Below are 12811 nucleotides of genomic sequence, written 5' to 3'. Positions count from 1 at the left end.
CAAGGATTGTCCATACCAGACAGTAATGGCAATGAGATTTCAAAGTAAAAGCATACAGCTAAGATAAATACCTTTTCACAAGCTTATTTCTCTCACTCTGTTGCAGTTTGATTACTGAGCCTCAGGCATCAAGCTTAGTGAGGAGGCTTGTTTCTGGCACTTAGATTTATTTTTTCCTGTCTCTAAGTCTAAATTTAGGGTTAGTATCTCAAATTTTGAGACAATCAAAATTTTCACTTTTTATTTTTTTCAGTGGTAGCAACAGCCTGTTAAAGAACAGGAGAACAGAAAAGTTTGAGTAAACATGGTTGCTTAAGGCACTGCTGATTAAAATTAGATTAACTGCGTATTTGATTAAGTTCAGCTTTAGATTAAACACTGTCACGCCTTGCTTCATGCCATGCTCTCACCATGTTCTAATTTTCGAACTGCTCACAGTAAAAATTCTAATCACTAAAATATTCATTATGTACAAGATCACGTATAATAATAATAATAATATATGTATATATGTATATATATCCTCAGTATGTTCAGGTCTGACTTTTTAAATCATGTGGCAACATGTACAGTGGGGCAAAAAAGTATTTAGTCAGCCACCGATTGTGCAAGTTCCCCCACTTAAAATGATGACAGAGGTCAGTAATTTGCACCAGAGGTACACTTCAACTGTGAGAGACAGAATGTGAAAAAAAAAAAAAAAAAATCCATGAATTCACATGGTAGGATTTGTAAAGAATTTATTCGTAAATCAGGGTGGAAAATAAGTATTTGGTCAATAACAAAAATACAACTCAATACTTTGTAACATAACCTTTGTTGGCAATAACAGAGGTCAAACGTTTACTATAGGTCTTTACCAGGTTTGCACACACAGTAGCTGGTATTTTGGCCCATTCCTCCATGCAGATCTTCTCAAGAGCAGTGATGTTTTGGGGCTGTCGCCGAGCAACACGGACTTTCAACTCCCGCCACAGATTTTCTATGGGGTTGAGGTCTGCAGACTGGCTAGGCCACTCCAGGACTTTCAAATGCTTCTTACGGAGCCACTCCTTTGTTGCCCGGGCGGTGTGTTTTGGATCATTGTCATGTTGGAAGACCCAGCCTCATTTCATCTTCAAAGTTCTCACTGATGGAAGGAGGTTTTGGCTCAAAATCTCACGATACTTGGCCCCATTCATTCTGTCCTTAACACGGATCAGTCGTCCTGTCCCCTTGGCAGAAAAACAGCCCCATAGCATGATGTTTCCACCCCCATGCTTCACAGTAGGTATGGTGTTCTTGGGATGCGACTCAGTATTCTTCTTCCTCCAAACACGACGAGTTGAGTTTATACCAAAAAGTTCTACTTTGGTTTCATCTGACCACATGACATTCTCCCAATCCTCTGCTGTATCATCCATGTGCTCTCTGGCAAACTTCAGACGGGCCTGGACATGCACTGGCTTCAGCAGCGGAACACGTCTGGCACTGCGGGATTTGATTCCCTGCCGTTGTAGTGTGTTACTGATGGTGACCTTTGTTACTTTGGTCCCAGCTCTCTGCAGGTCATTCACCAGGTCCCCCCGTGTGGTTCTGGGATCTTTGCTCACCGTTCTCATGATCATTTTGACCCCACGGGATGAGATCTTGCGTGGAGCCCCAGATCGAGGGAGATTATCAGTGGTCTTGTATGTCTTCCATTTTCTGATGATTGCTCCCACAGTTGATTTTTTCACACCAAGCTACTTGCCTATTGTAGATTCACTCTTCCCAGTCTGGTGCAGGTCTACAATTCTTTTCCTGGTGTCCTTCGAAAGCTCTTTGGTCTTGGCCATGGCGGAGTTTGGAGTCTGACTGGTTGAGGCTGTGGACAGGTGTCTTTTATACAGATGATGAGGTCAAACAGGTGCCATTCATACAGGTAACGAGTGGGGGACAGAAAAGCTTCTTACAGAAGACGTTACAGGTCTGTGAGAGCCAGGGATTTTCCTTGTTTGAGGTGACCAAATACTTATTTTCCACCCTGATTTACGAATAAATTCTTTACAAATCCTACCATGTGAATTCATGGATTTTTTTTTCACATTCTGTCTCTCACAGTTGAAGTGTACCTCTGGTGCAAATTACTGACCTCTGTCATCATTTTAAGTGGGGGAACTTGCACAATCGGTGGCTGACTAAATACTTTTTTGCCCCACTGTATTTAAGTGAAATACTGATTGCAAATAAATGTGTTGTGGAAATATCTACATTTTGCTAATTTTTATAAAAAGGTGTTTCTATGTGCTGTAACTGGTAACATACATCATGATTTAATGTGGTCTGTGAATAACACCTGAACATTTTTTAAGCTTTTTACCATAAAAGGTGAAAAGATTCAACAAATATATTATGATATTCTTATTGACTTACTGACATATACATTCTATTCAAAAACTTAGACATAATAATGTAGGAATTATAAATGGAGAGACCTGATATAATTAGCAATGAAGTTGCATTACATGACAAACAGGTAGTTAAATTTACTGAGGCCCCTGCGTGGTATAAGTAGCTCATTGTCACACTTCTAAAATCATTCAAAAATCACAATTCAAGCCCCCTGAGAAGATTAACCTTTTTTTTTCAATGCACACTTTCCAAAACACTCTCTTAAGTCATATACTGTATAATAATAAGATAATCTTAGCAATTAAGGCTAGTTTCGCTAATAAATATCAGAATATTTTGGTGCAACATAATGTGAAATAAAAGGCTTTGATGGCTTTATGAAGCTTTCTTCCTTTTACTTTTTGATTGTTCCACCTACAAAAAGAAATACAAAAAAGGGCATACGTTTAATTGAAATTGATTGTGAAAATATACAGAATAAGAGGTGGCTTACCACTCAGTAACACTTGAGCTGGGTTAGGTTAATCCCATTCTGCCTGAGTGACACGTGTTGTGATTACTGGGTACTCCAGGGCAACAGCAAAATCTTCACCTTCACTCTCAATTTCACCTATTCCTCCTGTTTTGTGCAATCTCTGATGATATTCCTCATCCTCACTCTTGGTATCAGGTGCCATTTCAAACTCAGATTCAGGATCTTCTTTTCCCTCATGTGCACTTCCCGCTTGAGGCTCCGTGGGTTCTTCCACTTTGATGTGGGATGCCCCCTTTTCCTCTTGGGTGTAAATGTCTTCCTCAGCATCCAGCCACACGTCATCATTTTCCTCCTCTATTTGTTTAATGGGCTCCTCTGCTGTTTTTTCTTTGCTACGAGCCTTGAAGACTGCAGGATGACTGATCAACAAGTCTCGTTTCTCTTTTTGCCTCACAGGTTCTGTCGTTTGTGTGGCCTGAATGTCTGGTATTATCGATTGCTTTGACTGAATTTGTTCCACTGGTTCTACTGTTTCTATTGTCTGGATGCTAACAGCCTGTAGTACTGGCTGTTTTGATATCATGGCTCTTTCAGTTAAATCTAATTTTTCTGCTGGCTCTGTGATTTGCTTCAGCGGTTTGGTGGTTTCTGCTGCCTGGATTTTGGAGATTATTGGTTCCTCTGATTCAGTTTGTTCTGCTGGTTGTGTTGTTTCCATTTCTTGGACAGCAACGTCCTGAAGTTTAGGCTGATGGGAGACCACAGCTTCTGATTCAGTAATTTCTGTTGTCTGAACAGCGACTTCCATTAGCTCCATTTGTTTCTCGCTCTCAGCTCTTTGCATTGCATTTATCAGGTTTGTAGGTTCCACTGCTTCTACTGCCTGAACAGCAACTTCGGACACATTAAGCTGTTTCACAGGTTCTGCAGGAGGAGGTGGGGATGCTGGTGCCTTTAGCTGCCCAAACTGTATGTTAAGTTTGAATTCTAAGGACAGGCTTGAAGGAGACTCTACATTACCTATTGACGAGATCATACCCGTGTTCTGGGGGGCTACTAATAATGTGTTATTTGGTGTAACAATCTGGCTTTGTGTACTTTGTAGGTTTTGTGCTTCTGTGGTGGTATCGCCATCTTTCTTCTTAGCTAATTCTTCAGATGTTGCATCCTCCGCTGTCACACATACCTCTGATTTTTGCAGCTCAGCTTGAGTTTCTTCCAGATCCTCTGTGTGATCATGGGTAGAGATATATAAACCTAAATCAGAAATTCGCAATTGATCCTCAGACTCTTTCTGCTCAGCTGGGATCCCATGTCCTTCATCCTCTTCTTCTATGAGCTCCCCAGAACTGTCCTTCATCATTTTTTCATCCTCTGGTTCACTTGGTGCACTTTGAACTGTCTCGCTAACATCTGGTTGTTTTATAACTTCTTGTTCCAACTTATGTGGCACAGATTCAGGAGTGGGCTCTGGTAAATTCCCCTTTACATATTGAATAACTTCTTGAACAGTTAGATTGTTTTCCTCGTTATTCACTTCCTCTTCGATTGCAGTAGAGGCAGATAGGTTTTCTACTTTTCCAAGAGTTTCATAACAAACATCAATAACTTCTTTGGCTTCTGTAACCCCTACCTCAAGCATTGTGTTGACGATATTCTCTGCTGAATTGATATCAACATCCACCACTTGCACTTGGAATCTGTGATTGTCGTCAAACTCTAGTGATGGAACATGCATCATAACAACCACACTGCCTCCTTCTGCTGTGTTAATGACATTGTTCTTCTCTAATGGTGTTGTGGTCTCAAAAGTGTCCTTTATCTCCATCTCACTTGCTTTTCTTTCTATCAAGTGTTCTCGAATCTCAGTTGTTTCCTCAATTGAAACATCAGGTATTACTGCTGAAACATCTTTTAGATTACATGTTATTACTTGCATCACTACAGCGTGCTCAGTGGCAGCAGTGATTACCTCAGTGCCTTGAAGTTCACCAGCTTTTTCTCCCTCAACACTTACTTGGGCTGTACTAACATCCTCGTCATATTTGGGTTCTTCTGAAGCTTCAGCACTGTCAACACAAGTCTCATAATGGACCTGATCATTACTTACTTGTTCTTCTTCTTGTTCTGCAGAAGGCACATAAGCAGCTGGTAGTGTTTCTTCCAAAGCTTCACCTTTTCTATCTTCGTGTTCAGCTTGATCATTTTGTGGAATGCTTTCGGTTTTCTGATCTTTGTTTATTTCTAAATCCTGGTCTGGTTGTTTTTTCTCAGTTTCATCTGTAATGCTGTCAGTGTCTGGTTTCGGAACATCTTCTAGCAATGCTTCAGTTTCAAGCTCCTGAGTGCTAAACACCTCAACACTTGATGCAATTGCATTTGCAGACTTGGATGCTTCACGGTCAGTTGCAGGAACATTGTCTTCTGCATCAGGCAGTAATGCTTCTGGTTCCATTAGGTCAACTGCTTTCTGCTTGGGTTCACCTGTAACTGTTTCCATTGCCCCCATATCCTTGGATATCACCTCATCTTCAGTTCCTTGAGGTTGACCTTCCTCTGAATCTAATGTGACGGCTTGTACCACTTGTAACACTGCTGGTTCTTGAACATCCTTGGTTATGGAATCATCCACTGCTTCACCTTTATCTTCAGTGATTGGTAACATTTTAGCCTCTTGGGGCTGATCTTTTTCTGCAGGTGGAACATCCTCTGATATTACTTCTTTCTCCCATGACTGACCACTCCCCTCTTCTAAATCTAATGTGGCTGCTTGTACAGCTTCTACTTTTTCTGGAACTTCAGGCTGCGATTCTTTGTTTTGAATCTCATCGGTCACTTCAGTGTGATGTTGTGTTGTCTGTTTGTTTTCATCTGTTACTGGTTGAGAAGACTGATTGTGCTCTGAAGGTTGTATTTCTGTTTGAACACTATCTTCTTTTGAATGCAATGATGTGGCTTGAAGAAGTTTTGGTACCTCTGGAACTTTGGAAACTTCAGGCTGTGGTTCTTTTTTTTTAATCTCATCAGTCACTTCAATGAGATTCTCTGCTAACTCTTTACATTCACCTGTTATTAGTTCAGCAGACTGAATATCCTCTGAAGGTTGTATTTCTGTTCGAACACTGTCCTCTTTTGATTCCAATGTTGTGGCTTGAACACCTTCTGACACCTCTGTAACTTCGGAAACCTCAGGCTGTGGCTCTTTAGTTTCTGGCTCATTAGAAACTTCACCTTCAGTGAGATGCTCTGATGTCTGTTTGGATTCATCTATTACTGGTTCAGCAGCCTGAATGTCCTGCGAGGGTTGTATTTCTTCTTGAATGTTGTCCTCTTTTGATTCTAATGTTATGGCTTCAACATCTTCTGGCACCTCTGTAACTTCAGAAACTTCAGACTGTGACTCTTTAGTTTCTGGCTCATCGTTCACTTCAATGAGATGTTCCCCTGTATGTTTGGATTCATCTGTTACTGGTTCAGCAGACTGAATGTCCTGTGAGCGCTGTATTTCTTCTTGAATACTATCCCCTTCTGATTGTAATGCTGTGGCTTGAATACCTTCTGGCACTTCTGTAACTTCAAAAATTTCAGACTGTGTCTCTTTAGTTTCTGGCTCAATGGAAACTTCATCTTCAGTGAGATGCTCTCCTATCGGTTTGGATTCATCTATACTTTCTGCTGGTGGAACATCTTCTGAGGCCAGTGCTTCTTCTGCAGGTGATTGAACTTTATCCTCTTCTGCAGTTGCTGTGGCTTTTTGCTCAACTTCCACTGCATCTTTCACTTCGTCATCCTCTGTTTTAGGAGCTTCAGCCTGTGTTTGTCTATCTTCTGGCTCAACAGTCACTTCAGCAAGATGCTCTGTCTGCTTGGAATCGTCTGTAACTATTTCTGTTGGTGGTATGTCATCTAAGTGTGGTGCTTCGTCTTCAAGTGACTGAACAGTATCCTCTTCTGAAGCTTTTACATCTTTTTCTACATTTGCCAGTGCTTCCAACTCATCCACCACCACAGAAGGTTCAGCTTCAATTTGACTTTGCTCAGTAATATTTTGATTGATTTGATCCCCCATGGAGCACGAACTTTGGGCTTCCTGCTCGATGCTTCCATCTTTAGTTTCATCAGCCACAAAAAGAGCTGACTCTGCTTCTTGAGTCTCAGTTTTTGAGGTATCTTCTTCTACTTGCTCTGCCACAACTAGAGAACCTTTATCTGGAACAACTTCATCACTTTCAGGTAATGTCTCCTGAGGTAACTCTTCCTTTTCTTCAGAAATGCATTCTGGCACATGTTGGCTGTCATCAGTAACTTCTAATTCTTTAATGCTTTCTTGCACCTGTGTAACACTGACCTCATGAACTTCATCTTCAGTGACTTCTGCATTGTCAATCTCCTCAGATACAATCTCTGTTGAAACAGCTTTGTTAACATCAGGTATGCTCTCTGCTTGGGCTGTTGCCTCAAGTTCATTAATTGCATCAATTGGTTCAGCATTTAGCTCTGCGTTTACCACTGTTTCATCTGATCCTTTGTGTATTTCCAGGATTTCCGGCTGTTCTTTTTCAAATGTTTCAAGTAATTGAGGCGTGACAGAACTAACTATTCTTTCTGAACTTGGCTCCTCTAAAGTCACTGGGACTACATGCGTACTTACAGAGATGGTTTCAGCAACTTGTTCTAGCAACAACTCTGTGTTGTTGACACTGTATTCAGCTGGGACAGGTGTTGCGTTACCAGATGTTTTTGAAGAGTCTGATAACTGGGAAACTGCAGAGATCATCTCAGTTTCATCATCTGTCACAGTAACATCAACAGGCTCTGGAGCTGTTATGGCTTCAGATGTAATCTCTACCAGGTCCTCTGCTATAGTGTCATCTCTTGCTGCTTCCTCAATGCCTGAAGCCGGAGTGGCCATGGTCTCTGTAAGTACTCCCTCCTCTGGAATATCACTGAGTTGTTGGTGTTTACTGATTGATTCTGTAAGGTCATCTGGTTCTTCAACTGGAGCAGGTGTAGCCAGTGTTTTAGGAACCTCATTTTCTAAAGCTTCCTCATTGTCTTGGGACGTTTGTGTTTCGAGTGGAAGACTATCACAAGGTGGAGTGGAGTCCTGCTGGACTTCATTGTCTGTTACTTCTGGTATGTAACTTTCTACATCTGCCTTGATTTCTCCCATTTCATCTGCAAACTCTGACAGTGGAATCACAGCTGGAGTCTCAGAGTCTTCATCACCTGAAGCTTCCTTGTCAGCTTCATCTAAAGATACTTGTTCTAGCGTTTCAGCAGGCTTTCTCTTTTTTCTTCCAGGTAGGAGATTCTTAATAGAAAACGTGGATTCAGCTTGAGTAACTTCATTGTCAGAAGGAATGATATCTTTGCTTTCATCCAGATCCTTGGCTTTTGTTTTGGGGGTGACAAGTTTTTTAAATGATTTCCATGTTGACTCCCCATCACTCTCTGGAGGACTTCCTTCTTTAATTTCTTGGGCCTCATTAGATCTTTCTAGTGGTGATTCTGCACCTTGTTTAAGTCCACTGTCTTGCTTGCTATTTGGGGGTGTTTCTTCTTCTGAGTCTGATGATTTTCGGCTTTTTCTCCTTCCAGATCCACACAAAACAGCTTCCCATGACACAGATGAGTCTTTCCTTTTTTTTCCTTCTTCTGTGCTGTGATCTGATATTTCCCCACCTTCACTTGGTTTAGCCTCATCTACTGAACCTGAGATTTGTGCCTGTTCATTGCTCAATGAAGGCGTCTTGTTACGTTTTTTTGGAGTCAGAAGTTTTTTGAAGGCTACCCATGCACTGTCCTCTTCTTCTGCTGCCGGTGCAGAGGGTTGTGCAGGACTTTCGTCTTTCTGATTTTCAGCTGACTCTGTTGAAGACAGCAGCTGATCAGAGACTTGTTCTTGCGAGTCAGTGATCTTTGTGTCACTTGATTTCTTTGCTTTCTGTTTTTTGGAAAGACTCCTGAAACTAGAGCCTGACATTAGCTTCTTCAGTGGACTCGCCTGAACTTTTTCTTTTTCTTGAGAGTTTAGTATTTCACCCTCACCATCTGATCTCTTCGTGGAAGGTAGTTTAACATCATCCTGAGTGGTTACTGCAGGCACGATCTTAGCTTCTCCAAGTCCTTTCTCAGTTGTAGCTGCCTCAGTATCAAGAGTAATCTCCTCCTTATCCTGCTCTTCCACTGCTTGCTCTGCTATTTCAGCAATCTTGTTTTCACCCATATCCACCAGTTCTTTCTCGGTCACCTCATCTTCTGCAAGTTTCTTTTTCTTCCGTAGACTAGAAAAGATTCCTGTGGTAAAAAACCTTTTTAATGGAGATTCAACCACTTTTTCTTCAGTAATCATTGGTGATGCTGGATGCAGTTCCTGTGTGGTATCCTGGTGTCCATCTTCATTTACAGCAGGTGAAGTTGTTCTTGCATCATCATTATCACGCTCAGCTTCCTCTTTGGTTTCTGTTTTCTTTATGTCTGCATTTTCTGGAATATTCTCTGATGTACCATCTGTCAGACTGGGACATACTGTTGAATCATATTCATTTGCTTCCTGTGCTGTGTTTAGATCCACACTCTGTTCCTCATTTTCACTTTTGACCTCTTGTGCATTATCTTTGACCTCCTCTGGTATGTTTGGTACTTCCTCAGGCACATCTGTTTCAGCCTCTTCACCAGAGCCTTTTTTAACTGTCAATTTCAAACCAATGTTGCTGAAAAAATTTCTAAAACTTTCATTGATGTCATTTTGCTTCTCTTCCATTTCGATAATTTCTACTTTTTCAACTTCATTTGCATCAGCTTCATCTGGTGATGTCTTTGCATTGATGTCAACACTTTCCACTGGAGTTTTTTCTTCTTTAGGGGACTTTTCTGTCTTTGCAACATCTTTGTCTGAGGAAAGGATAGTTAAATCAACAATTAAATTAATCATTAAAATACTTTTGATTGCAAGAAGTTGCAATAAAATTGGCCTAGTGTGCTAACAGATTCTTTCACCTAGAACCCAACAACTTGCGCTTCTGTTGAAACCATGCTGGCAGAAATACACAAATTATGAATACCCACCCTCTGCAGAAATCTCGTCTTTGCAGAGACCATTGAGTGCTGCTATAGAGCCGTCTGCTTTTCCATTTATCTCAGAGATCTGCCCATTGGTTTTGAGAGGCTGAAAAAAAGCACAAAACTGAATGTACAATAAATCTCTGCTCATGTGTGCGTGGCACGAAAAAAATTTAACAAGTCTAGTTTGAACCTCTGAAGAATTTTCATCTGTAATTAACAGGGATGCCAAAGACCTATAGAAACAGTATAGACCAGTTACTATTGGCTAGGTTTTGAGGCAGCCTTAGAGTAAACGCTCCTAATTTTTCCAATCCTAAATCCATGAGTCAGATTAGTTGGGAATGTCTGAGCAGGGTTTAGGGAATAAGAAACTTAACTGCACCCAATAGTGTGCAGAACAAAAACCTAAATAAACAACTGTAAATACATCAGACAGTGATATTATTTGCAAGTTAAGCTTTTTTTCCCCCAACTTTTTAAACCAATTTATTAGATGTACAGAGTTTTGCTTATCTTTTTACTTATGTTATTATGTTGCCCTAAGTGCTTTATCTAATTTAAACTGAATTTAAACTGACTATCCGAGCTCTCCAAGAGCCCGAAAATAATAACAACAGAAGGCAAAACAACCTAGTTTTAGATAGTTAAAGGCCATAATCATCATCATCTCCCATTATCACAATTTAAATACAACTTATTGGTATTAGTGTTTTTTCTTTCTTTTTAACACCCCACTTCAGAATCAGAATCAGAATACTTTATTAATCTCGAAGGAAATTAGGTTTATTCCATGCTTAAGCACATGATTTCTTCCAGCAGTGTCATATCTCCACCTTAATAACAATCAGCATGGTCGAATATATCATCAAATCAACACAACATCGCCAAGAAAAAGCATCAATTTCTCTACTGATTCTTACAGGACAGTGCTAATTGACATCCTCATCGGCATGAGCTGTTATAATGTTGTACACTAATAATCAATGTTTTTTCTGCTTAGTCCAGCAGGAGGGAAATTCCATCTCTCCCATGGGCTTTATTTGGTTCACTCCAAGAATGAAAGGTCATCATTCCTCCATGCTGTTTCCTCTCTCATCTACAGTAAATGAAAACCTCTGCACCATCAATGAAATAGTGAAAAACGACTATTCAGAAGAGTAATACTATGTAAGTTATCAGGTAGCGTCAAGAACCAAAAGCCAGCAGTCAAGGGCCATTATATTTGCTCACAATTTTAACATGAGGCACTGCACACAATACATTTAACAACTTAAAAACAACAACAACTTTTACAGTAAATGGTTTAAGTTTTGTGTTGTAAGACTCAGGCTATGATTTACTATTATTATTCTTTTTCACATTTTGCAAATCTTGCTGTATAAGGAAAATGGGGCCAAAAAGAGTTTCAGTCAATGTGGGACATATATACATATGAAATGCATCACATATAAGACTGTTTTTCCCTTTCATTTCATCTTTGTCTTTATGTCTAAGGAGAAATGACACTAGGCTGTTGTGCACCCAGCACAATATATAAATCAATCAATAATGCTTCCTGTTACAGAAAAGCTTAAAAATAATCACATTGCTCGCCAGTGTCCCAGTATTGCTGGATGCACTCATCCGCTTTGAAGGGACAAGGACTTTTCCTTTTATTCTGACGTTAATTGATGTGTTGGCATGCAGCGTGTGCACCGTCCCGACAACAACAACAAAATCCAGCCTCAGCATTTTTTAATCTTTCAAAGCGCCTACTGTTTGTTCTCTGTCACTATAATGAATCAAATGAAAACCACTGATTGGTAAAGAGGACAGGCTAAATCATTGTTGCAAAGTTAATACAGCTATAAAGGAATAATTTGGGTCTCTTGGGATATGTTACCTTGTCTTCAGTATCCTGCACAATTTGAACATCATTCACTTTTGCGCTCTCCTCCTCCTCTGCATCCTTCTTGCCCGCACGTTGCGCAGACTGAGTGTCTCCCATTATCTGAACTGCAGCGCGTCGCTATCCGGAATGAGCCACACAAGTGAAACGGATATCCCACAAGAAAAACAGGCCGGTAGCTCAGCTGAGCCACGGAAGGCGGTCAGCTCTCAAATGGTGTAGTCTGGATGCTGGAAAAACTCTTTCCTCTTAGATTAACGCCTCCCTGCAGAATCACATGAAGCCATATGAGCCAGCTGACCCGGCCCGGCTCGGCCCGCCTCTCTCTGCATTGAAAAAAAAAAAAAGAACTGCAGAGAAAACAGCCTGCTCTCAGATTACTGAAGACAATGTCCCAGCAACAAGCATAAACCTGCACTGGTGAGGATGCACTAGCCCGCGGATGCACTGAACAACGAGTGGCTATGTTAAAGATTTAAATGATATTTTCATCGGAAACAGATGCTGCAAATGCATGCCGCATTAAATAAGAAAGTCTGTTGCTGTTTAACACTTTGGTTATTCGGAAAGTGGATTTTATAACTAGTTTTATTATATAAAAAAACAACAAACAAAAAACAAACAAAACAAAACCTAAGAATTTTGAAACCAGGAATGTTCTTTAAAAAAACAAACAAAAAAACCCCAAGTATTTAAATCTTTATAGAAATGGTTAACAGTTAAAAATAGTTAAAATTAACTACTGGCTGGCTATTATATATATAATAGTTATAGTATTCCTCCAATTACCTAATTGCCTAAATTAGTAAAATTACCTGTACAATGAAAAGAATACATGTTGAACAAGTTTGCGATCATTTTATGTATCAAAAACGTAGGGCACATTCAGTCTGACAAATAAGCAGACAGGTTTCATTATAACAAATGTCATGTTATAATGAAATGCCATGAGAGTCAAAAGTGGTTTATGAAGTTGCGGCTGGACATTGTGGGTCAGTGTCTGGGGA

General features: G+C 40.3%; 1 protein-coding gene across 1 annotated transcript; it reads right to left on the bottom strand.

The window, feature by feature from the left end:
- Positions 1-2186: 2186 nt before the first annotated feature.
- Positions 2187-12000, bottom strand: akap12a (A-kinase anchoring protein 12a). The gene is made up of 4 exons (XM_087833098.1): positions 11799-12000; positions 9920-10019; positions 2867-9745; positions 2187-2787 (listed from the first exon to the last, which is right to left on the bottom strand). The coding sequence occupies exons 1-3, from the start codon at positions 11901-11903 to the stop codon at positions 2895-2897; spliced, it is 7056 nt and encodes a 2351-aa protein (XP_087689224.1). The 5' UTR covers positions 11904-12000; the 3' UTR covers positions 2187-2787; positions 2867-2894.
- Positions 12001-12811: the final 811 nt, after the last annotated feature.

The sequence above is a fragment of the Neolamprologus brichardi genome, chromosome 19 (genome assembly GCF_056152115.1).
Source record: "Neolamprologus brichardi isolate AB-2024 chromosome 19, ASM5615211v1, whole genome shotgun sequence".
Lineage (NCBI taxonomy): Eukaryota > Metazoa > Chordata > Actinopteri > Cichliformes > Cichlidae > Neolamprologus > Neolamprologus brichardi.
Note: the sequence above shows the minus strand (reverse complement) of the source record. Positions and strands in the feature narration are given on the sequence as shown.

What these genes read in the sequence shown, in the direction of transcription:
- akap12a (XM_087833098.1), bottom strand. Translation starts at nt 11,903, where the DNA reads ATGGGAGACACTCAGTCTGCGCAACGTGCGGGCAAGAAGGATGCAGAG. An exon ending in TGCAGGATACTGAAGACAAG is followed by an intron (nt 10,020 to 11,798) that starts GTAACATATCCC and finishes GCTTTTTTTCAG; the next exon opens with CCTCTCAAAACCAATGGGCA. An exon ending in AGACGAGATTTCTGCAGAGG is followed by an intron (nt 9,746 to 9,919) that starts GTGGGTATTCAT and finishes TCCTTTCCTCAG; the next exon opens with ACAAAGATGTTGCAAAGACA.